At 55.1% G+C, this 25039-nt stretch overlaps 1 protein-coding gene across 3 annotated transcripts; it reads right to left on the bottom strand.

The window, feature by feature from the left end:
* Window positions 1–156: 156 nt before the first annotated feature.
* Window positions 157–19371, bottom strand: STMN4 (stathmin 4). Of its 3 annotated transcripts, XM_055144725.1 has the most exons (8): window positions 19260–19371; window positions 8340–8390; window positions 7253–7348; window positions 6770–6850; window positions 6067–6275; window positions 4778–4969; window positions 4006–4059; window positions 157–1795 (listed from the first exon to the last, which is right to left on the bottom strand). In XM_055144725.1, the coding sequence occupies exons 2-7, from the start codon at window positions 8350–8352 to the stop codon at window positions 4039–4041; spliced, it is 612 nt and encodes a 203-aa protein (XP_055000700.1). In that variant the 5' UTR covers window positions 8353–8390; window positions 19260–19371; the 3' UTR covers window positions 157–1795; window positions 4006–4038. The 3 variants fall into 3 exon arrangements, with proteins under 3 accessions (XP_055000700.1, XP_004614747.2, XP_055000694.1); XM_004614690.2 differs by lacking the exon at window positions 4006–4059 and having other exon boundaries at window positions 19260–19367; XM_055144719.1 differs by lacking the exons at window positions 4006–4059; window positions 19260–19371 and adding an exon at window positions 19199–19223.
* Between the last annotated feature and the right edge of the window lie 5668 nt (window positions 19372–25039).

Below are 25039 nucleotides of genomic sequence, written 5' to 3'. Positions count from 1 at the left end.
CAGTGCAAGGATTACGTGAGACCCTTTCTACAGCCAACCCCCTCAGCTGAGGTTCTGCAAAGGGTTCCTGGGTTTCTGTTCCCGCTGATTAGGGGAAGCCCTCAAATACCAAACACAGGAAGAGAGTCTGAATGAGAGAGACACAGAGAGAGAGGACACATTCACATCACTTTTATTTCAGGATCTTGTTACAATTACTCTAGTTTATTAAGAGGTATTTTTGCGCTCTTGCTGTGCCTAATTGGTAAGTTAAAGGACTTGAGAATCACTTTTAGAATGTAGAGGAAACGGAGTTGGAACATGAAATACCTTAAACTCTGTTTATCAACAGCTTTGTAAATCACGGTGCCTAAGTACAACTAATTCATTAAAATGCAGAGGAAAAGACAGTACAAACAGGGATCAATACTCTCCATGATTCTGGGCATTGACTGGGGATCTTAGAACAGATGCTTTGAAGACAATGGGGGTGCTGCAAATAAATCCCAAGACCCCAGAGATAAGTGCCCGGAAAATTGCCTAGTTGCTAGTCAGCGATGCCTGAGTGCTAGCCTTTGTCTATCATCATCATCATCTTTATCAGCCTAGTCTTCCCTGATGCCCTCTCTCCTCTCTGAAAAGGACTCGAAACTGCAGTGCCACTGGCAGGAAAGGAAAAGCAAAAACCAAGCAACGCATTTACAAAGCTGCGGAAAATGGCCCTTTGTGCCTGGCAAGGTGGGGAGAAATTCCCAGACCCTCTTTGTTTGGTCTGCTCCCCCTCACTTAGCTTGGGAAGAAGAGGGGACCCCCTTCACAGCCACGGCTCGGGGTTCCGGACACAGAAACAGAACTAACTCAGCTAGTCACTAGCGTGTTTATTTCCTGGCTAACTTTTTGTGATCGTTTACAAGCCCACACTCCCAAAGTGAGAAAAAGTCCTTCCTTTTTCTGGGGGACCATATTAGAAGGGTTGGATTTCTTTGTTAGTTATCCAGAGCACTGAATTCAGTAAGAGGCAACCCACCAAGTTGCTTTACAAGGAAGAAGAAGCCAAAGCAGATGCCGAAGCTGGGGTGGGGTGGGGGGGGGGGGGTCGACCCGTATGGCCCAGCTCTGCGACTGCTCTGAGCACTAAACCCAGGCTTTGAAGGCTGGCGGGCAAATTCTAGAACATGCTGTCAGTGCTCCCAAGGACAGGTCCCAGAACGAAGGCGCTGGAGACGGGATAAATATTTCCTTGGTCATGATGATCAAAAGTGGACAGCTAACACACAGACACACTCAGCACTCAGCCTGCTCAGGCCAGGCAGCAGCACAGCTTGGCCCCTTCATCCCCTGTGGCTGGGATTCCCTTGGCCACGCTGGGCACCAGGTTCCTGCCGGGCTCTGCCCTCCACCAGGAACCGCCTTTGCCCAGGTTGAGCGCGGCTCTTCAGGGCACCTGGACGCTGACTCCACAGTGTCCACGGCGGGAAGGATCTCAAAGTCCCTGAGTCCTGCTCCGTCTCCCTTCCCCAGTCTCCTTCTCTCCCCTCTCCCACCCCATCATTGTTCCCCGGAAACAAACAGGATGGCTTCACTGCTCAATTCTTTACATGTACAAACACCGAAAGCAGAGGAAACGCCCCTGGCCACCCCCCTCCCCCCAAACCCCAGTGCTGGGCGAGCAGCCGGCGGGCGAGGCGAGGCAGCCTCGGAGCTGCAGCTGCTGGAGCTGTCCGGCTGTTCTGGAAACTTCTGTCGGCCTCTGGCTTTACCTGGAGGCCTCTTCCTTCAGCTCCTTGTTTTTCCGCACCTCCTCCGCGTGCTTGTCCTGGGAGGGAAAGGAGGGGAGAGGGCAGGTCACACGGGGTTTCCAGGGCCACAAAGAGTCACCGAGGGGCAAGAGAAGCCCCAGCAAGGTTAGCGGCCACCGGAAGTGAAGAGCAGGCTTGGCCTAGTGTCCTGAGAGGGGTGGAAGATGGCAGGTGAGGCCAGGCAGGAGGTAGGGGCAAAGGCTGCCAGTGTAGCCCCCGGAGCTCATGACCGGGCCACCCTCCCATGGGGACCTCCCTGGCAGTGACCCCAGGGCCACGGCCACATCCTTCCTCTTCTGGATGCCTGGGGTTCTTTGCATCAAGAACTCCATGTGGGGGCCGGAGCAATTTGCTTTGCCCACAGTAGACTGGGTTCGATCCCCGGCATCCCACGTGGTCCTCTGAGCACCACCAGAAGTGACTACTGAGAATTGCGGTATATGACCCAAAAAGCCAAATAACTAAATAAATATGTTTTTTAAAAAAAAAAAAAAAAAACATGGCTGGCAATCAGGCAGGCTTCTTGGCCAGTGCCCCAGACCCCCACATATACACTATCTGGGTGCAGCTGTTATCCCATCTCCTTGGTAACAACAGGCTTAGCTCCCTGGGAAAAGATGGGCTTCCATCCCAACTATAAACTGATGGGAGGACATCTGGAAATGTCCTGCTCCAAAATGGGGAAGGAGGGGGTTTTCTGGCAAATGCTGCAAGAGCCTCCCCACAGCCCACCCCAGCTTTTATTTTGCAGCCAAACCACCCCCAAGGTCAGCTCCAGCTGTAAAGCCCCTTTCACATGCCCTAACCAATACACTCCCACTGTGTTCACTGGTCTGTACGCCAAGAAGCCTGCCGGGGAAGCCCTGGCAGGGACTGCCCCAGGCCACTGCCTGGGCCAGATGCCTAAGGCTTCTCTGGACGGTCACCTCACTGTGAGCAGAGAAGATGGCCCCTGCACCCTGGTTCCTGCGATAGCACCCTGAGCACAGCCGGAATCAATGATGGTCTCTGCTGCCCACTGGCACCGCCTCCAGAGACCAAGAGTGAGTGTGGAGCAGTCCTGGATCTCAAAAGTACCTTAACTTATGAGGTCTGGAATTTTCTATGGCCCTGGGAGATCTGTGAAGTTTAGGGGCAATAGTGCTGTTGCTTCTTTGGGGGAAGGGTTATCTTGGTTTTGAGGACACACCCAGCTGTGTGTCTGCATTTAAGGATCATTCCTTGGGGTCAGGGAACCATATGTGGTGTCTGGGATTGAATTTGAGTTAACTGTGTGCAAGGCAAGTGCCCTGCCCACTATACCATCTCTCTGGCCCCCAGGGGCAATGTTTCTTATAACCTTGCTGTGATCACCTAGGAAACCTGGGAAAGTATGTGTCCGAAGAGATGATTCTAGGAAGCCAGGGGTTGCAGACTGCAGGAGGTGGGTGGATAGCTGTGATTTCTATAGCTCAACTGTGATTTCAACAGCCAATGAGTGCGGCGCGGGTGGTCAGGTGAGCACAATACTTCCAAGGATTAGAACGCAGGTGTGAGGGCAGAGCTTCCTGCCATCCCTGATGAGTGGGGTCACGCTCCCATGGGGCAGGAACTCCCCTCGACTGTCTGCTCCAGCATCTTGCTTCTTGGACTCCCCCTTGAAAGCAGGGACGAACCTTCCCAACCTACTTCCAATCCCAGAACACAGGGCATCTGGGCTCCCTTGTCTGGTCTCTGTAGCCCCCACTGTGACAAGAGGCCCACCAGACAGTTGTGAGTTGGTCGTCCCCAAGGAGCTGGCTTCTGGCTCCTGCTCCTCGGGGCAGGTGGCTGTGGGACCCTGGCACACTATTGCCGCCGCCTCCTCGGCCGAGTCATCCGCAGTGGCCCTTCCCTGACGCGGCTGCTGTGATGACGGAGCCCTGGAACGGGCTCTGGCCATCTCTTCAGCCCCCTAGCATGGCTCGAGTCTCACTGAGTGTTTCCGGTGAGAAACCAACACCCTCCTCTCTCCTCAGCACCAACTCTGAGCCCTCATCTCTCCCGAGCCCAAACGCGACCGGATGCTCCAGCGTCCCCCTGGCTGTGGGACTTGGACCGAAACCAGGCCCTGCCAAGAGGTGAAGCTCCCAGGCTCGGGCCACACGCTCCTCCCTGGTGAAGAAGAGTCAGAAATGTCTAGCAGCCATTGCCAAGGGCCTGCGACCTTGGGTGGACCTGCAGGAAGGAGGGGAACCCCGCTGCTCACCATGGGACGAGGCCACCGATCGGGTCCCTGGCGTCACCGCGCAGCAGGCGGCTCCTGGAAATAAAACACAGAGCTGGAGCCCTCAGGAGCTGCAGAGACACCGGGGCGGCCTGGAGGCTCGGAAACGAGGCCAGCGTGCGCACCACAGAACGGGGGAGCTGCCGCAGACCCCCGGACCACACAGCCCCCGGCCTCTGGCATTTCTCAGGTCGAGGTGACACCGGGGGGCTTATTGACAGAGAGCTGCACCTTAAACAGACCCAGAGTCACGCGCTCCGCCTCAAGAATTGGGAGAAAATCGCAACCCATGACCAGCGGGCTCCTGGTGGCCTGTGGGCGGGAGCCCGCTTCCTGCCCAAGAGTCCCAGGGGATGGAATGGGATGGAAGCAGAGGTGGGGGTGGCCTCTTGTACTAAATCGAGCGGGTGCATTCAAGAGTGAAGCCAGGGATGGGCACCACGTGGCCCCTCCGCCCTTCCCCTCGGCTGGCCTCCTGCTGCTGACTCGAGATCTAATCCCTAACGCCGTAGAACGCCATCGTCGTCGGGACACTGGTGCTGTGGAACACGTCCCCAAAGATGCATTCGTGTTTCCTGCCCCTGACTCCCCACATCACCCCTGGGAACTCTCTAAAGATCCAGTCTAAGAGGAAACAGCCCCCTTTCCTGCCGAAGACTGCTTTTCCCCTGAAATAATAATATGTACGTCCATGAGTACTTGCCATGCAGGGAGAGAGGCCCAGTCCGGATTTGCAGACCCCCAGACCACTCACCTTCTCTTGCAGCCGCTCCAACATGGCGGCCAGGTGTGCCTCTCGGTTCTCCTTATTGGACTCCATCTTCTGGGCCAGTTTCTCCTTGGCCATCTTGATGAAGTTGTTGTTTTCCTCAATGGCTTTTTGGATCACCTCCCGCTCATGTTCACGTTTCTCTGCCAGGTGCTTCAGCAGCTCAGCTTCTTGGTACTGGAGAAGCACAGAGAGAGAAGGATGCTTAGAGATGAGTGTTCGGGGGGTGGGGGGGCGGAGCATTGCGTGCTAAGAGCACCCAATACATGCCACGGAATATATGCTCCTGCAGATTACCAGTATAAAAGGGATGAAATTGGGGCCAGAGAGATAGTACAGTGGGGAGAGCGCTTGCCTTGCATGTAGCTGACCTGAGTTTGATCCCTGGCATGCCATAGAGTTCCCTGAGCCCACCAGGAGTGCTCTCTGAGCACAGAGTCAGGAGTAATCCCTGAAGCACTGCCAGGTGTGGCACCAAAAGCGGAAGGAAGGAAGGAAGGAAGGAAGGAAGGAAGGAAGGAAGGAAGGAAGGAAGGAAGGAAGGAAGGAAGGAAGGAGGGAGGGAAGGAAGGAAGAAAGGAGAGAAGGAGAGAAGGAGGGAGGGAGGGAGGTAAGGACGGAGGGAGGGAGGAAGGAGCCAGCTCCTGGACTTGCTGAAAACTGTGAAAACTGTTATAAATAAATTGGCCTCTGGCAGGGAAGGAAGAAAAGAATTCTTTCCTTTTTTTAAATGAAAAACTCCTTCACAGATGGCACCAGAGTTCCAACTTTGTAGTCTTGGAAGCTACTGCAGGGAGACATTCATGGACGGGGCCAGGATGTCCTCAACAGGACCCCCTCCCTGGGACCCCCGGGATTGCTAGGAGATCTGAGGTCCAATCTTCCAGGACAATAGCAGGTCTCAGCTGCATCCCTGCAAGTTCTAGTCCCCAGAGACTCACAAAACCAGGCTCACGCCCCTTTCCTCTGACTCCCCCGTCTCCCTCAGAGTGCTCTGGGACTCTGCCTCAGAGGAGCTCCCCCATTCCTGCCGGAGACCCACCGAGGCGCAGACGCACTTCCTGCCCAGTGGACACTCCAATGCGTCAGACTCTCGGCTTCTTCCTCCTCCAGTTATAAACCCAGCGTCTTAGCATCCGCCCAGGTCTCACTCTGGGTATCAACACCCCCTCTCGGGTACTGAGCTCTTTGGAGGTGGGATAAGAACTGAGCCCAGCACTCAGGCCCGCAGCCCTTCCCCACCAGACTGAGATGGGGAAGCAGGGGGTCCCCACCTTCCTTCGCTCCTCGGCGGCTTCCAGTTTCTTCTGAATCTCTTCCAGCGACGGGTCTCGCCGCCGGGGCAGGGACGCATTGAACTCGGGCACCCCGTCGAAGGAGGGCGGCTTCAGGATGACCTCGAAGGACTGCCCCGAGGTGCATTTGTTGAGCTCAATGACTTCCATGTCGGAAATGACGCACCAGTTCAAGTCCACCGTGTCAGCTGTGAAAGCAAGGGGGCCACTCAGCCCGGCACAGCTCCGGGCACCCAGCACACGTGCCCACCAGTGGGGGATATCTGAGCTCCCCTGGGTCTGACCCAATCCTGGGCGTGGCACCAGAGGAGGCAGAGGAGGCCACGGTGGGCCCGGTGGGGGTCTCAGAGTCAGGAGGGCCTGGGAATGAGGGTTGGACCCATGGTTGCATCATCTGCTTTCTTTCTTTTTTTCTTTCTTTTTCTTTTTGGGTCACACCCGGCGATGCACAGGGTTTCCTCTGGCTCTGCACTCAGGAATTGCTCCTGGCAGTGCTTGGAGGACCATATGGGATGCTCGGGATTGAACCTGGGTCGGCCGGGTGCAAGGCAAACGCCCTCCCCGCTGTGCAATCACTCCAGCCCCACATCATCTGCTTTCTACCCCGGCTGCTCCCCGGCTGGGTGCATGTCCTGGGGGTCCCCGGGTACAGGGGGCTCCACCTCGGCCCACTCCCTCCTACCCTGCTCTCTTCTCTCCCTCCAGTCTGCACTCTCCTTCCGCTGGCTCTGATCTTTCCTCCGACACTGTCTCCCGCACCAGCCTACAACAGAGAGAACAGAAAGTCAGGTCAGCTGAGCGAGTGCCCCATTTCCAGACGGCACCCCGTTCTTTCCCTTGGAACCCCACCAAAGTAGGAGGGGGCACTGGAGCCGGCCTCCTGTCCTGACCGGGACCCTGCCACATGTCCAGGCAGCACAGCTGTCCCCATCACACCCCTGGACTCTCCCAACCTGGGGACCCCTTTCTTCCCCTCTAGCCTGGGGTTCACCTGGGCCAGTCTCTGCCCTGCCTCTGCACCCCCTCCCCCAGCACCTGTCCATCAAACCAGGAGCCAAGCACCCAGCCCAGAGTCTGACTCAGAACTTCACAAACGTCCCTGGCTTCGGGGAAGGGGCCGTGCCCGGGGAAGGGGCCGCCTCAGGGAGCTGCAGCTGGCACTCACCTTCATAGGTGTAGGAGGACTGGTTCGGGGGGTCAGCCAGGAAGCAGGAGCAGAACAGGGACACCAGCGGGAGCTCCCTCATCTTCTCCTTGTAGGCTGCAGAGACAAGGTGGGGAGAGGGGGGTGGTGACGGCCAAGCTGCAGAGGCCAGCGGGGCTGGACTCACACTCCCCTCCCTGGTGCCCCATTTGACCTGAGCCTCCCAGCGCCCCTCTGACACCCCAGCACAACCACCCCTTTGGGAACACGTTTGCCAAATGCCCTTGGGAAAGGGGCATGAGCACCCACACCTTCATCCCAGCTGGCACCCCAGCTCCAGTGCTCCATGCACCCCGCACCTGCCATTTCTTTCGCCCCGCAACACAGGAGATTCACACAGGGTCTTGCTTTCAGGGGAGGGACACACTCAGGGGCACTCAAGGGGCTACTCCCAGCTTGGTGCTTGGGGGACCAACAGCACTGCTGGGGGTCACACTCGCGCCTCCTGCATGCAAGCCCTGTGCTCCAGGCTGTTGATTCTCTCTCCTGTTCCCGGTACCCTTTTCCTCCAGTGTTTCCCTGAGAGGGAAGGGAGGGGGTCCGGGAAAGGCATCTCCCACCTTCCTCTGGCCTCTCCCCTCGTTCATGGGCATGGTCAGGCCCCCAAGAGCAGCAATCTGAAGTCTCTGAGGCAGGGAGGGGGCTGGGACCTAAAGAGCAGGAGGTCCCTGGAGGAGCAGACGGGCAGATGGCCACAGGGCTCTCACCCAGTCCAGCCCCTCCCCCAGCCCCACCCTGCCACTCAACACGGACCCCAAAGTGCTGCCTCCAGTGCTAGGTCCCTTGGCTTCTGTTTTCCAAACCGGAAACAGTCAACTGCAGAAACAATGTCTGTGCGATGTATCTCACACACACACACACACACACACACACACACACACACACACACACACACACCTACACATGAGCCAGGACCCCACCCACCGCCCAGTTAGCCCTCCTTGCACCCCTCCATGTGGTTCCCATGGTCCTGCTTCATGGGGTGGCCTGGCGGGGCGGGGCCACCTGGACAGCACTGGTGCCCACCAGCAGCGGCTCCGGCACCTACCTGCAAGGGTCATGTTGTTCGGGTTTGGGCAGTCACAGGGCAGTCACGAAGCTGAGAAAGAGAGAGCGAGCATGAGGCCTGGTGCATGGGGGTGATGAGTGCCAAGGACAGTCTTTAGGGAGCCCCCCTCCCCGGCTCTCCCTCCCCACCCCGCCCCCACACAGCCTCCCAGCGGTTCAGTTTCCCTTCTGCCTCCAAGTCTTGGTCCCCTGAGTGAACAAGCATGGGTAGCCCCCAAAGTGGGATGGATTAAGGAGTGCTCGTCTGGGCCAGAGAGAGAGCGCACAGCTTCCTTCCCTTCCTTCTTCTCCTTCCCTCCCTTTCCCTTCCTTCCCTTCTGTCCCTTTCTTCCCTTCTGAGCATTTTCCCTTTGGGAACCAGGGTCCCTACTGGCTGGCCCTGGACAGAGCAGGGCAGTGAGAGCAAAGTTTAGCTTTTCTTTTCTTTTTCTTTCTGTTGTTGTTTGTCTGGGGCTGCACCCAGCTGTGCTCAAGTCTCACTCCCGGCTCTGTACTCAAGGGTCATTCCCAGAAGGGTTCAGTACCGGGGATCCAACTCTGGTCAGCTGTACACTGGCAAGGGCCTCACCAGCTGTCCTCTCTCCCAGGCCCAGCCCTGTCATTCAGACCAGGGAGCATCCACACAGAGTCATCCCCTCTGTGGTTGCCACCACTCACGTCACGTGTCCAAGCCTGACCCCGTTCTAATTCTGCATGGCGCTGGACAAACTCACAAAGGGAGGAAGGTGGATGGACAGTATCTGGTTCAGGGTGGGCTTAAGAAATGTGCCTGAGGAAATGTGCCAGCGGGGAGGGCGTTTGCCTTGCACGGGGCCAACCTAGGTTCCATCCCTGGCATCCCATATGGTCCCCCAAGCACCGCTAGGAGTGATTCCTGAGTACAGAGCCAGGAGTAACCCCTGAGCATTGCTGGGTGTGACCCAAAAAGCAAAGAAAAAGTAAAGAAAAGAAAAGAAAAGAAAAGAAAAGAAAAGAAAAGAAAAGAAAAGAAAAGAAAAGAAAAGAAAAGAAAAGGAAGGAAAGGAAAGGAAAAAGAAGAAAAGGAAAGAAAAGGAAAGAAAAGAAAAGAAAAGGAAAGAAAAGAAAAGAAAAGGAGAGAAGAGAAGAGAAGAGAAGAAGAGAAGAGAAGAGAAGAGAAGAGAAGAGAAGAGAAGAGAAGAGAAGAGAAGAGAAGAGAAGAGAAGAGAAGAGAAGAGAAGAGAAGAGAAGAGAAGAGAAGGGAGGGGAGGGGAGGGGAGGAGAGGAGAGGGGAGGAGAGGAGAGGAGAGGAGAGGAGAGGAGAGGAGAGGAGAGGAGAGGAGAGGAGAGGAGAGGAGAGGAGAGGAGAGGAGAGGAGAGGAGAGAAAAGAAGAGAAGAGAAAAGAAGAGAAGAGAAAAGAAAAGAAAAGAAAAGAAAAGAAAAGAAAAGAAAAGAAAAGAAAAGAAAAGAAAAGAAAAGAAAAGAAAAGAAAAGAAAAGAAAGAAAAGAAAAGAAAAGAAAAGAAATGTGCCTTCCTTTTCTCCACTTTCAGCATCAGGGCCAGTCCTGGGGGTTCGAGGCGGGGGAGAGGAGACCCAAACCTAATTCAGAGTCATTCTCTGGGGTCCTCACCAGCCCCCACGGTCGCCCCCGCTTGCAGATGAAGTGCTGGGGCTAGTGGGGCTTGACTGGTGAGGCACAGGCAGAAAGGGAGAGAGCAGGGTGGGAGGCAGCGCCAACTGACCCGAAGCGGCTTTGTGACGCCAGGACCCACCTCCCCCACACACCACACACACCCCACCCCACGCCACACAATGGGCCTCTCTCCCCGGACTCAGCCCTGCCAGTACCAGCGTGGGGCTGGTGCCAGGCCACACCATCGTCGTCCAGGCTCCCCTCGGCACCGGCTGAGCTCATGAGAGGGCTGGGCGAGGCAAGGCAGTGCCTGGCGGGGAGCGAGAGCGCCGCCCGCCAGGACTATCACGAGGGGCTCAGCTAGGGGGAGGAAGGCAGAGGGGACAGGATACAGAGCTGGCAGAGCAGGCCAGAGACCCCTGTCCCCCAGCTGGCCTTTCCCCACCCGTGGGAGCTGCAGGGGCTAGAGCTGTGCTCGTGAAATGCACCAAGTCAACTTCCCTTTCAGGGGGGCGCGGGGGGAGGAATCTGGGGCTAAGACGCTCCACTCGCCCCCTTGGCCGGCTCCGTGAACTCAGGCCCAGTCTGCCCACAGCCTGGGAAAGGACAGTTTGCCCCTCCCTGCCAGGTCCCAAGTGAAACCCATCTGGCCCCAGGAACTGACCTACTTCAGATGCATATATATTAAGTGCTTTCTACATGGAAGGTGCGGTGCAGGGAGAAATTAGGTAGAAAATAGAAGCGAGAGGCTGGAGGAATAGCATCAGGATGAAGGCCTGCCCCCCGCAGCTGCCCCAGCCCCATTCGTGGCCTTCTCCCACCGGAGCAACACTCCAGGCAGCCCTGGAGTCACCAAGTCCCAAAGCACTGCCCAGGAGTCCTGCAGTCACCCCCAGCACCTGAGGGTCTGAAGGCCCCTGGCTTCCACACTGAGTCACAGCCTGGTAGGTCAACTGTCACTAGGGCCCCTCCGGTCTCCTGAACGCTGCTAAGGATACCTCCCACCACCCAAAAAATAAGAATAAAATACAGGCGCGGGAGGCAGAGAAGGAGGGCAGGAGAGAACAGGTAAGCCCCCCACCCCCCTGCCCCCAGAGAGACTCCCCAGGGAGGCGGGACTGAGAAGCCTGGCTCTCACGCCTGGAACCTGCACAATTAGGTGAGTGTATTTATAGAGCACCTCTGATGTGGCATGGACAGTGGGGAACTCAGGGAGGCTGAGCCACATTCACAAGGTCACTCAGCAGAGAGTGTGTCCCCCCCGCACCACCACCACCACCACCACACACACACACACACACACACACACACACACACACACACACACACACACAGGACACTTGTGATTGCAGCTATTGGGAAAAGGTCTTGGCAGAGTTGATCATGGTAACTCCAGGTGGTAACGCCAACGCCAATGACCAGTGTCCTTAGAGGAGACATGTGTTAGGGAGCCCCTGAAAGGGAAGAGCCCCAGTGAGGACAGGGATGAACTTGGCAGGATGTGACCACAGAGTTTCCCGGCGTTGGGAGAGGCGGGAGATAATCCTTCGGGCCCCAGAAGAGTAAGACAGTTTCCGCTGCTGAGGTCACTGAGCTGGTGGTCAGTGTGGTGTGGGCCACAGGACGTGAGATCCTCAGTGAGCAACAGCACCCGCGGGAAACCTCTGTGCTCCGTGTCTGCACAGGATCTGAGTTAGGCCCCATGGACCCGCTCTTGCCTTAATGATGTCATTGCTGTTGACTCAGAACCCGGAGCTGCCGCTGCCATGGGTGACTCTGAGGAAGGATAGACGGGGGAGTATCCCACAGCACCAAGGGCTCACCGGGTGGGGGGAGGGCTCCGGCATGGAGCCTAACTTCCTCTACAGCTAGCCTGTGGCTTCAGCCTCACAAAGAAGTGATATGGCCAGGGTACCTCCTAACTGCACAGTACTCCTCGAGGCCTGGACACTGCCCCCTCCCCCACCCAAGCATGCACGCGCGCGCACACACACACACACACACACACACACACACACATATCCAGGGCCTCAGCACCCCAGGACAGGATGTCACAGCCAGCCACACACCTGCCCTGGAGAGGAGCCGGCAGGCCCAGGCTGGGACAGTCAGGAGTGTGGGTGCTCAAGAGAAAAGGGACAGGGTGCCAGGAAACCAGAGGTCGGAGAGGCCAGAGTGAACCAGGGGGTCAGGTCCAGCTGCAGTGATTCAGTCCAAGACATCAGAGGGGACCCCCTGGCCTTCCAGAGGCTCCTCGTGCCACCCCCATGAAGGCACGTGCCAGGACTTGGGTGGCGTCTGGGAAGGGGCAGGGAACTGCCCACCTCCAGAGCCCAGAAGTGGGTGTGCTGTGGTCTCTGAGCCCGCCTCCACAGGCCCAGACTGACAGCCCAGGGCAGCAGCCTCCCAACTCCTGCCCAGTGCTCGCTTCCAGGTTCCTTGAGGGAAGCAGACAGGCCCTGAGCCCCCACTGATGGGTGTATGGGGCGGGTGATGGGACAGACTCAAGCTCAGGTGACACAGGGCAGAGACCTGGGCCTGTTCGCAGAGTGGGTCCTGCAAAGCCTGCAACCCCCCAAGGGCTCAAGGGCTTGACTGTGTGAGCCTGGGGGCTGGGTGTTTCAGGGCACAGAGGGGGTCTCTCAGACTGCCTGCAGGGTGCGTTAAATAGAAAGGGGAACCTCGAACCCTGGGAAAGAATTTGAGCTTGACCTGCTACCCAGTAGGAAGCCACTGGCATGCCTTGAGGAAGGGGGGAGGGAGGCATAATGATGAGAGCAGTAACAGGCACCCCACTTCGTCTCAGGAAGAGCCGGCATCCCTCAAGTGATTCTCTGGGCTCCATTTGGGAGGAAGTGAGGCCTGGTAAAGACACCGAGTCTTGGGGTGTGGAGAGGCAACCTGGGACTTGCCGTCTCACGCTGTGTCTGGGGACAGAGATGGTAGGGAAAGTAGCACTTTGTCCTGTACACAGCCAAACCCAGTTTGGTCCTCAGCACCCCGTATGATACCCTGAGCAGGTACACATACAGGAGCCCCTGCACCCCCCCAATACTGTTAGGCATGGTGCAAAGATAACGAATGACTGAATGAATGAATGCCTGGCTGTGTCTCCGGCTTAGGCTGTTGCTCTCCTAAGTGTCCCTGGCCAGCTCCGGTGGAGAGGAGAGCCCGGGAGCAGAGATCTGTAGCTGCCTCTGACGAGCGACCTACATATGGCACTGTTTCAGCCCACCAAGCACAATAGGTTTGTCTGGTGGTGCTGGCCCCTCTGCAAAAGCAGCTTCTATTTCCCCAGCAACAGCCTCGAAAATGCTTAGCATGGGAAAGCAGGCAAGCGGACAATTGTGTGTGGGTGTGGGTGTGGGTGTGGGTGGGTGATTTGAGCTATTAGCCAAAGTCAATCAGTGAGCAATAAACTGAGGTCCAGGTACTCAGGGGACAAGAGATCCAGGTATCCCGGAGGAGCAGAGATGCAGGGAACCGAGAGGAACTGGTGACCAATATGACCCAAAGATCATATTGAGTTGAGAGCAGAGTGGGGGCCCCAAGTTCAATCCTCTGGAGAGTGAAGTCAGCCTCCCCCTTCTGCTATCCTCCCTCTCCACACACGAGCCAGGAGGCGCAGGACCCCACCAAGTCAGGGCAGCCATGAAAAGATGGTGGTTCGGACTTGATGCCACAGCAAAAAGGGGTTGTCACCTGACCAGGAATGGCATTCCCAGGCCTCTGGCTTCTACTAACACAGCCAATGACCAGGAGCTGAGAGGGAAGCGCCTTTGACTCTCTGACTCTCAGAGACCACATGCCCATTGATGAGTGCACACAGGACGCCTCCCATGGGTGCTTTCAACTCCCCCATATAGCCAAGGTGAGTTAAGAGACTGACTTGGTGATGCCAGCAGAGGCTGGATAGGACCATCCAGGAATTCCCAGTCTCCTGGGACTAGTTTTGAGAGTTAAGAAGCAAACATGCTTGCAAGTGGTTTGGAGGGTGTGGTCCCTAGCATGGGGTCCAGAGACCATGTTGAAAGTCCAGAGTTGGGGGTGAGAGGGAGCGGGGAAGCAGTGAGCCCCTTGGCCTGGGTCTTTTCCAAAGTCCTGTGAAGTGTAACATTTTCCCCAGAATCAGGGCATCTCTACGGGGCATTCCTGGTTAGATTAGGCTGATTAGAGCGCTGATGTTCTGTGGGGGAAGGTGGAGATGAGAGGGGATGGAAGGTAAAAGAGATCAATTATTTTTTCATGAATGCGGTTTTTATTCTTTCCACAATATTCATTGAATATTTATTTCATGCCAAGCCCTTGGCCAGGTCCTAAAAATATTCACAGGGCTTTTGGACGGTGATGACCAAGAGTAAGTGATCCCCTGGGTGTGGCTTTGGAGCTCTTGGAGGGCAAGTCACGGCACACTCATGGGGACAGTGACACTACCGGTGGCATAGAGGGAGGGGAAGAAACTGCTCAACCCGGGACCAGCAAGGGTGCCTAGGCAGAACAGACATTGCATGAGGAGCTGTCTGGGGGTGTGGGTCACTGATGCAGACCCCTTAGGTTTGCTTCCAGGGCCTTCAAGAGCCTTGACGGTCTCTTTCATTTTCCCTTCCAGTCTATAGGGGGCACCCTTGGGTGGAAGTGCTTGTCGGAGCTGGATTTCCCATTGGGGCAAGACTTCCCTTCCAGTCTTAGCTTGCAGGACCTTGGGCCAGGGGTCCCGGCACAAGGAGGTTGGGGGAATCCCCAGGTCAAAACCCTGAGGAGGCTTCAGTTTCCCACAGAAGTCCTTGTCATCTTGCTTCTGTCGCCTCAATGCTAATATTTTGGGGTGCTTGAGAGTAGTAGAACTTTCTACACACAGACATGGTTCACACTTTAATTACAAACATATCAGCAATTTTAGAGCACCTGTGTGGCCAGAAAGGCAAGGAAATCCCTGCCAATTAGAAAGTGCCTTTCTAATTTTCTCTCTCCTACACCTGTGATTATTGCTTAATATCCTTGTACCCTAAATCCTATGAAATAAAGACTAGGACCCCCATTCTCGAGATAATTGAGTCAGACTTGAGCCTGGCCTGAGTCATCTGAGGAAAAAAATGATGAAGATGAGATTTGAGCCCAAGTCTATGAGCAAACCACCTGCTGTTTCCAATAAAGTCTCAGGGTACTCCATCATACCCGAGGTCCAAAGAAGACATGAACCTGATGAAGGCACTCTAGGGTTGATGTGTGGTGAGACTCCAGTCCACCCACTACCCAGGAGGGCACCCAGTGCTTAGCACTTTTTCTTTGCTATTGCCTCTACAAACCCCTGTCAGAACACAAACCATAGGGTCAGAATAGCGCGAGTACAGTAGGTAAGGCACTTGCCTTGCTCAGATTGACCCAGGTTTGATACCCAGAGCCCCACTTGGTCCCCCAAATACAGCCAGGAGTGATTCCTGAGCACAGAGCCAGGAGTAAGCCCTGAGCACTGCCAGAGTGCCAAGAACAAACAAAGTAACAAACCCCACACACACCAGAACCACCCAGTGTTCATCCATGAAATCATCTCAGCAACAGAGCTGGCTGATATTTCCAGAGAATCAAAGCACTCTGTCCACTCTGGGAGGGGACAACTAGCATTTTATTTCCCCAGCCCAAGAGGTGCAGTGGACACTTGGAGATCTGTTGCAATGGATTGAGAAGACCATGAGCTTTGGTGGGTAACAAGGATTGGTTTTAGGGGATGGGGGTGGGGGATGTGTCCACGTCTGTCTTCCAAGGGGACAAAAAGTGGGGAAAAAAATATCCCCTACTGTGGAAGACAAGATTGTTCCTACTCCACCTCAAAAAGAAAATCAGAGAAAGTCATCTTTCCCCAGGCTACCACATCTCTACACCTACAGTCAATTCTAATTTAATAAGTGAACTAAATTAAACATGAGGCATATTTATCTCGAAGCCAACACAAAGGGATGGGAGGGGGAAAGGAGTTTGGTACCTCCAGAACATCATAAGAATTGCATTCCACACATGTTATCATTTCCCCCAAAATTTTTATCTTCCCTCACCCCCCGTGCCCCCACCCCACTCCCCACACACAAGGCCTCATCTCTACCCACCCATGACTTGAAAAATCTCTGGAAATTCTATGTCTCCAGATACATAGGAAATATTCAAAGATATGTGGAGGATTAAGATGACGCTCTTAAGGAGTCAAGAGAAAATAAGTCTTCCTTTGGTTAAGATGGTGACTTAATCAGACATTAATTGAGCATTAAATAATGCTGCGCATGCTCACACACACACACACACACACACACACACACAACCAGAGAGATAGTATTGGAAAGAGGATGTTGCTTGCTTTGCACGGGGCTAACCCCAGTTCAATCCTGGCATGACATACGGTGCCCCAAGAACCACTAAGAGTGATTCCTGAGTCATAAGTTAGCCCAGAGAATCACTGGGTGTGGCCCAACCTCCCAAAATATTGTCCAATTATTTTAAATCAAGCACACAAAAGATGGGGATTCCTGGGGTTGGCCTGCTGTAGACAGTCTCCTCGATTGCCTTCCTTCTTTCCCACTTCCTTACTCTCTAGCTATCAGTATATCAGTCTTTGTTGTTCCATTCACCAACAATTCATCTACATCAATATGCATATGCACACCACATGCTATATCTTTCTTTGGAGAGATCCCACAGGGCAAATGTGGTTTTTAAATACTTAATCACATGCGAGAAAGAAGCCAATTGCACTTGGCCCTCAGACTTCTCTCTTTGAGCCAAAATGAAAACTAGACATTAAAACTCACTAGACATCGCCACTACTCCAGCACCAACAATATATCCCACAGTCCACTCAGGACTGACACCCTGAAGCAGAAATTCTCTGTCTTTGATGGGCTCTTTGGAACCAAGGGTCTCCCCAAAACAGCACTCTTCAACCATCTGATGCCTGCAAGCCCACAAACCAGCAGTTAGAACCAAGGTGTTAGAACAGTCTTCAACTTTTCTCTACCTGCAGATTGGCTGGTAGCTGAAGAACATTGCCCGAAATAGTTTTATTTTTCAAACAAAATGGATTTTCACACTTGGTCATTCATAGGGACAGAGACAAAGGAGAGAATTCCAGACAGAAGTCCACAACCGATGACACAGGTGGGTTGGGAGGACGAGATGAGAAGTGAAAGATGGTCACTTAGAGAATGAACACTGCCCAATCCCACTTCTGTGGTTGGCAGGCAGGAAGGAGAATGGGACGCTCAAGGTAGGGTGGGGTGACAGAAAGTTGAAGGGGGAGGCACTGTTTCCACTTTATACAATGGGAAAGGTTTGGAGAGGAAGGTGGAGGGGGTCCATAGCCATGGTTGTACCAAATGCCATCACAGGCTTTACATTTGGAAAGGGTTAGATGACAAATTTTATATTATGTATGTTTTATCACAGTTTTTAAAGAAGATCATCACCTATTAAGAGTCTTCCATATGCTTCTACACTTATTACCTATTTTATCTTTGCTGTGCCAGTGACCAAACCCAAGTCTCAAACGTGTAAGACACACACTCGGCCAATGAGCCACATTCCCGGCCCCTACACTTAGCCTTGGAGTTGAAAGTCACCAAGTCCAAGCCCTTCTCTTTAACCAGGACCCACAATAAAGAACTTTATATTATATCATGATCCAGTTTGTATATTTCATGATACTTAAATCATGAAGTTGACATCTATATGAATATCTATTACATATAAAGCATTATGTGTAATAAAATATATTATACAATGTATTATATGTGGTATATATATGAGAATGAACACATAATTGAAATATAAAAATAAATATTTAGACATTGTACTTCTAACCATGCTTTTTAAATAATATATTTATAAATGTAATAATTTTATAAGTATATACATAACTGAAAATAGAATCACTAAAAATGATATCGAAACGTGCTTTACTACAGGAGGCATTCACTGACTTTCCCTCCTCTGTCTCCCTTCTAACCCATCAATCCTTCTCACAGTCCAGAATGGGTTTCCACCTATATCCCGGAGAACATGAGTCTACACCAACCTCCCGCACCATGCAGAAATCTCCTCTGGAGACCCCGTGCCAGGCAGGTTTCCGGCTTGAATGCCTTTGGCAACGGGGATCTCAGTCCCTGCGTGTACCCACAGAGGTTCTGTCCAGCCACCTCGCTCACTCTGAACCTATGCCCAACAGGAGGGACCAGGGCCAGCTGCCAGATGCTAGAGGACCATGACGGTCCTGATGAGAGCAGGGTTCCTAGCTGCAGGGTGGGGATGGGAGTGGGGGGGGGGGAGGTGCTGATGCAGAGATCTCGCCTCTGAAACTGGGATTATTTCCTTATCTAACAATGATCTCATTCCCCCCTGACACCTGGATCCCACAGCGGGGGGGGTGGGGGGTGGGCAGATTCCTTCACAGTCCTGAAACCTCCCCCATGACCTCTTCTCCATGGGGTCTGGGGACACACAGGGGTCCCTGCCCACATCCCCTCAGGCCAGGGCTGTCTGTGCATTCCTGAGCCCCCCTCCATGGGATCCGGGACCTGCCCTTTCTCAGCGCCATGGGGCTCTTACACACCTGGTCACGTCTTCCTGGGAGGGAAAAAAACAAAGACAGCACCACCACGTGGGGACCAAGCTGGTCTCTGGTCAGCCCTGGGCACAGGGACGCAAAGGACAAAGCCAAAAACCCCGTGAGGGCAGGGGTAGGGGGTTGAGCCTGGAGGGGTGGAAGGAGGTGGACAGGCCCCAGGGGCTCTGGGCAGCTCAGGGGCTGGCTGACCCCTCCAGGTAGGGGCAGGTACAGCTCGGGTGGGGCAGGGCCAGGAATAGGGGTGATCTCATTGTCTCAGTCACCCCAGAGAGAGGAGAAAGGAAAGACTGTGCATGGCATGGGGGACGGGGAAGCGGACGCTGGGGAAGGAAAGGAGGCACCAGGCAGTTTTAACTCAGCACGGGGCTGGGGGGTCGAGGCCCGCTCCACGGAGAAGCCAGACTCGACCAAACCTGTCCGTGAGCCACGGAACATTGTTTTAAGCAGAGAGAACCCCGCGTGGACATCTGCCCCCACACGCACCTGGCCCCTTCCCACCCGGCCTCCCTCTCCCATGGACATGACACCACACCTGCAGCCCCCTGCCTCCCCCACCACCCCCAGCCCGCCTCCGTGAGACCGAGACAAAGTTTAAACGAGCAAAGATGCCCCGAGGGGTGGCTGTCCCCGCTTCTACCTGCTGGGTCTTTGTCCGATGCCCACGAAGCCCCAGTCACTCGCGGTTCCTTTCTACTCACCCGCAGTCGGTCGGCTGCCGGCCGGCACCGTCTTCACTCCCTCAATTAGTGGTATCCAGGGCTTCTCCACATCAGCACCACCAGGCTCTCGCCATGACATCACCTCTGAGCGCGGTGATTGGCCAGCCCGGCTTGCTTGGCAATTGGACCATCTCCCCGGGCTGCGGAGCTGGGATTGCCTAGTGAGTGACTTCCCAGGCCGGGAGGGGCCGATGATGTCAGACCCCTTGGCTGCTTCCCGTGCAGCCTGCAAAGCTGGGGAGTTGAGGGGAAGGGGGGCACGAGGGTGGGGATGGAAGAAGAAAGAAAGAGGGAGTGGTCGGGGAAGTGGGTGTAGAGGCCAGCTGGGGAGGGAGGGGGACAGATGGGGCCATGGCTGGGAGCATCGTTAGCACTCATGCACCTGGGGCTGGGGGGACACGGACTCTGGAGGAGAGACCAGAAAGCACAGGTGAACCCTACAAATAGATGCCCGGGAGGGCTTGAGGCCTGTTATTGGCCCCGTCAGAAGATTTAGGGGCTTCAAACAATGACTTCTAGGCAAGGTGGGGCCGCAGTACTCCCTGGGGTGGCCCTGGGGGTCCCTGGGCTATGATTGTGACCACACACATCTCTCCTGGGGTCACCTGCTTAGCACTGGGGACCCCAAGCCCCTGAGTCTTCCCAGAGTGGGGCTGCCAGACAGTGGGGCATCCCCAGGACCAGAAAGGGCCCCCTGGAGGGGCTGATGCATCTTCTTGGTAGTTTACAATTCCCGGGGGCTGGGCAGGGCACAAGGGAACCCCTGACACAGCTGTCTGCTCTCTGGGTGGTGGCAGCCTGCCAAGGAAGACCCCCCTCTCCCAAGCCCTGAGCCCCACCAAGGAGCCCCTGAGTGCATCCTCTGCCCACCCCCGAGTTCTCCAGGCAGGTGTAGACCCCTCTCAACCCAGCCTTGCCCCCTTTACCTGGGGACAGGGGCTGGGAAGTGTTTTTTATTGTGGGCAGAAGGTGGGCCGAAGCTAAGTGGCCAGTTTGTGGCCTTAAATCTTGCCACGTACTTGTGCAGCCGTCACCACCCTCTTCCAAAGGGGAGCTCTGTAGTGAACACACACACACACATGCACACTCGTGCACACACACACACATACACACACACATGCACATATGAGTATCACATGCACACTCACACATGCATGCACACTCACACATGCATGCACACTCCTGCACACATGAATGCACACACACACATACGCACACACATGCACATATGAGTATCACATGCACACTCACACATGCATGCACACTCACACATGCATGCACACTCCTGCACACATGAATGCACACACACACACACACACACACATGCACACACACATGCAGCCCCTGGGAAGCCCCTTTGTGTCTCCGTGGATTTGTCTGTTCTAGCAAATCCATGACCCACCGGTCAAACCATCTGGTCTCCGTGCGCCTCTCCGTGTTCCCCCTCATTCACCCCCCTCCTCCTCCCGGAGAACCCCCGCCCCCAAGTCTTGACAAGGTTCCTGAGCTCAGCTGCCCCTTCTTTGAGCCCCAGTGAGTACCTGCAGACACCACCGCCCCATCTGGGGAGGAAGTAGGATCTCTCGGACCCCCACATGCACCCTCCACTGGGACCCCCTAGCTGGCACTCAGTGTCTGCTCCTGGATTTCCTCTGGCGGTTCATGCTAACAGAAGCGAAGCCCCCTTCCTGCCCGTGCATTGGGCGGGCGGAATGAAGCCACCCCTCCCCTCCCGGGCCCTTAATACCCCTGTGGTCAAAGTGAGGAAGGACCCCAACAGCAGTCCTGGGGCTTTCCAGAGCCCCTCCCCCCACTGGCTGCGTGGCACTGCCCGCTTCTCTTTGAACAACGCGCTGAGCCCGCAAGCCCCCAGGAACCAGCCCCTGGCCCTTGGGGCTGGATCGTTATCAAGGGACTCCGCGCTGCCTACGTGGAATGCCAGGGTTCCCCCCACAGTGCATTCGGGGCTGGGCAACCCGGGCGCACCCCGCCAGGTGGCCACCTCTGCAGTCCAGGAGTCCCCCTCCCCTCCCCTCCTCCCGCTGCGCTGCGGGAAGGCAGAATGCCATAAATCTGGAGAGGGGTGGGGGAGGGTACTGTGAGTTGCCATGGTGATGGCAGCCAATGAGAGAAGAGATACTCAGCTACTAGGGAGGGGGTCCTCAGCCTGCCCCCAGCTCTGGACAGGTGAATGGGGGGTAAGGGTGGGGTGAGCAGGCACAGGACATTCACAGGCCACTACTACACCGATAGCAGGAGGTAGGCGGGGAAGGGCTGCCCTATTTCTAGAAATCTCTAGCTGTACCACTTTTGAGCACTGGTTGAGATGGAAATAGAGATGGTGCGTCCCTAACCTGTTCCTCTCACAATGCCTTGGAGAGAGGGGTGTGCTGCCCCATTTCTTAAAGAAACAGTGCGATGGGAAAGGGAACTTCCCAGTAGCCAGTGTCTTGGGGGGCGGGGCTGGAGAGGTGGGGGCGCTGGGGAAGGAGAATAAGAGGGGCCTCCTAGCACCTCTCTCTGGAGCCTGGCTGCTGGGGTGAAGAGACAAAGACAAGGATTTGGCATCCAAAGACCCGCAGACCTTGAGGGGGCTCAGAGAGCTAGTACAGTGAGTAAGGCTCTTGCCTTGCATGCAGAAAACCTGGGTTCGATTCTGGCATATCAGCACGCACACCGCCAGGAGTGATTCCTGAGTGCAGAGCCAGAAAAAACTCCGGAGTATCTCAGGGTGCCACCTGCCCCCAAATATCATTAAAAAAAAGACATGCAGGGCATGTGATTTCAGTAGGGAGACATGAGAGAGGACCCCCGAACACTCCAGCCCTCTAAAGCCCAGGACTGCCCACCATAGGGCCCCAGATGGGGGTCTGCCACCTGCTGCTTGTTTGTCCCGTTTTCCCCTCCTGAGTTGGAGGACCCCTTTCTGGAACCCGGAGCACCTCTGGGTCTGTGGAGGAGACAGCCCGTGAGTCTGCCTCTGTCTCAGGTGTCCACTGCTGACCTCTCGTGTCCACAGGATGACCTTCCAGCCGCGAGAAGGGGCAGGAGTTGAGGAACAGCTTCCTTCCCAACAGAACTGTGCAGGGAAGCTTGGAACCCAAGGGGTGGGGGGCTGGGGCCAACCTGAAGAGAAGTTGGCAAGATCAGCACTGGAAGGCGATGCGGGGCAGTGATTTCCTGGGGCTGGTGGCTCAGCTGGGACTGTCCCTGAGCCTCCTGACTCAGCGGACAGTGCTCGGCCCATCAGGGCCATGGACGCCAGCCCCCAGGCACAGGTCCCCGGTGGTGCTTGTGGCTGCCACTCTCACAGCCCAGGTTTGCTGGGGTAAGTGACCCACCCCTGATAGCAGAGCGGGAAATGTGACCCCGGCTTAATGGAGCCGGCTGCCTCTGGCCCTAGCAGGGGACTGGGGGTCTCCCTTTCCAAGTCTTGCCCTCCTGCACCTGTGTTCTCTCAGCTCAGGGGTGCAGAGGGGGCCATGTTTGCCGTGGCCTCATTCTCCCCACGGATCACCCCAATCTCTTCCTCACGTGCATTTCACATCAGACATACATCTCCCCATCCAGCAAAGGGGTCTCAAAATCAGGGTGCTAGTGAGTTTCCCCCACAAAGGGTTTGCTTCCTCACTGGCACGTTTGCTTCCTCACTGGCACGTGCCCCGGGGTGAAGAGCCTGAGGCCCAGGAGCTGCCGGTGGGATTCTAGAACGGACCAGAACCATCTCACCCAGGGCCTACAGGATTCCAAGACGAACCAGAACCATCTCACCCAGGGCCTACGGGATTCCAAGACGAACCAGAACCATCTCACCAGGGCCTACGGGTATCCAGAATGGACCAGAACCATCTCACCAGCGTGCGGGATTCCAGAACAGACCGGAATCATCTCACAAGGGGCTATGGGATTCCAGAGCAGACCAGAACCATCTCACCAGGGGCTAAGGGATCCAGAATGGACCAGTACATCTCACCAGCACCTACGGGATTCCAGAACGGACCAGAACCATCTCACCAGGGGCTACAGGTTTGCTCCCATTCTCCACTGGGAGCAGGTTGTCAGGGGCTGGATGCAGAGTTTGGTGGACTCGGAAGTTCTAGAAGGAAGTGGGGAGTCAGCATCTCGGGCCCCAAAGCCGAGCTCAGGAGAAACACTGGAAGACCCCCAAACATCAGTCATACATGCAGCTGCTCCTGGCTTCAGTCTGCACCCGCTCCCTGCATTCACGTGACCATTCGAGTCAACATCTTGGGCCACGCACAAACAGGAAACTGCTCCAGTCACCTGACGCACAAGCAGGAAGTTCATCAGAGTCTGTGGAGAGGCACATGGAGCCTGAGAAGTAGAACTCAACGGGGATAAGACAGCTGGACAGAGGGGTCAGCAGGCTGGACACCTGTCTCCTCTCTCCTCTCCTCTCTCTCTCCCTTCTCCTCCCTCCCTCTCCATCCTTCTCTCTCCCTCTCTCTCCCTCTGTCTCCTTTTCTCTCCCTCTCTCTCCTCCCCTCTCTCTCCCTCTCTCTCCTTCTCCTCTCTCTCTGTTATCCCTCTCTATATTCCTCTTATTCCCTTCCCCTCCCCCTTTCCCTCTCTCTCCCTCTCCACTTCTCTCTTCTTCCCTTTTCTCTCCTTCCTTCTTCTCTCTCTTCCTATTTCTCTCCCTTCCTCCCTCTCCGCCTCTAACTTTCCCTTTTCTCCCTCTACCTCTCTCCTCTCTATTTCTCTCTTCTCCCCCCTCCTCCTTCTTCTCCATTCTCTTCCCCTCCCTCCCATCTCTATTTCTCTCCCTCTCTCCATTTCCCTATCCTTTGCTTTAGTGATCTCAGTTCCTTTTTTTTTAATGCTCCACCACCACATGTTCCACCACCAATAACCCCAGCATACCCCCCATCCCACTCCCCCTCTGCCTGTGTGGCAGATGATTATCACCTTACTCTTTCCTTACTTTGATTACATTCAATTTTCGACAGGAAACTCGCTATCATTATTTGGTGTTTTACCCCCAACAGTCAGACCTGTAGGAATGACATCATTAGATTATATGTTTTCTATTATTGGTAACAAAGAGCATATGATGTTGCACGGTCGGTTCCTTTATTTTTTAATTTTTTTTAGGTTTTTTAATTGAATCACCATGAGATAATAGTTACAAAGTTGTTCATGTTTTAGTTTCAGTCACACAATGTTCCAACACCCGTCCCTTCACCAGTGCACATTTCCCACCACCAAAGTCACCAGTTTTCCTCCCACACATACCCCTGCACTCCCCACAGCCTACCTCTATGGCCTCTATGGCAGACTCTCTTTTTTCTCTCCCTCTCTCTCTCTCCCTTTCTCTCTCTCTCTCTCTCTCTCTCTCATTTTCCTTTTAAGCACTGTGATTTGCAATGCTGTTTATCTCAGTATCTCTCTCTCTCTCTCTCTCCCCACACACACCCCTTCCCCTCCTCTGCCACCCAGACACACACACAATCCTGCTCACAATCCTGCTTCGCAATCCTGCTCGCCTGGGACTCGCATCAGCCTCCACCCTCACAGCGACACCCTCTTCCCCACGGCACAGCATTCTCTGGGCAGTGTTGCAATCCCTCGGGGTGATCTGGGAGGATGTTGATCCCTAATGCTCCCTCTTCCCTACCAGCAGGAACGGTCTCTGCTCCTTCTCCAGGTGCCCTGGTCTTCGGGATGACCACAGGACGAGCTATGGGCAGGGATGAGGGGGTGGGGGTGGGGGAGCTGCAGGGAGAAGCTTCTCAAGC

This window comes from Sorex araneus, chromosome 1 (genome assembly GCF_027595985.1).
Source record: "Sorex araneus isolate mSorAra2 chromosome 1, mSorAra2.pri, whole genome shotgun sequence".
Lineage (NCBI taxonomy): Eukaryota > Metazoa > Chordata > Mammalia > Eulipotyphla > Soricidae > Sorex > Sorex araneus.
Note: the sequence above shows the minus strand (reverse complement) of the source record. Positions and strands in the feature narration are given on the sequence as shown.

Excerpts from the sequence above, each read along its gene's own strand:
- STMN4 (XM_004614690.2), bottom strand. Across the intron at positions 6,276-6,769 it reads GAGGGAGAGAAGAGAGCAGG|CTGACACGGTGGACTTGAAC; the intron begins GTAGGAGGGAGT and ends TTGCTTTCACAG. Across the intron at positions 4,970-6,066 it reads CCGCCGAGGAGCGAAGGAAG|TACCAAGAAGCTGAGCTGCT; the intron begins GTGGGGACCCCC and ends GTGCTTCTCCAG.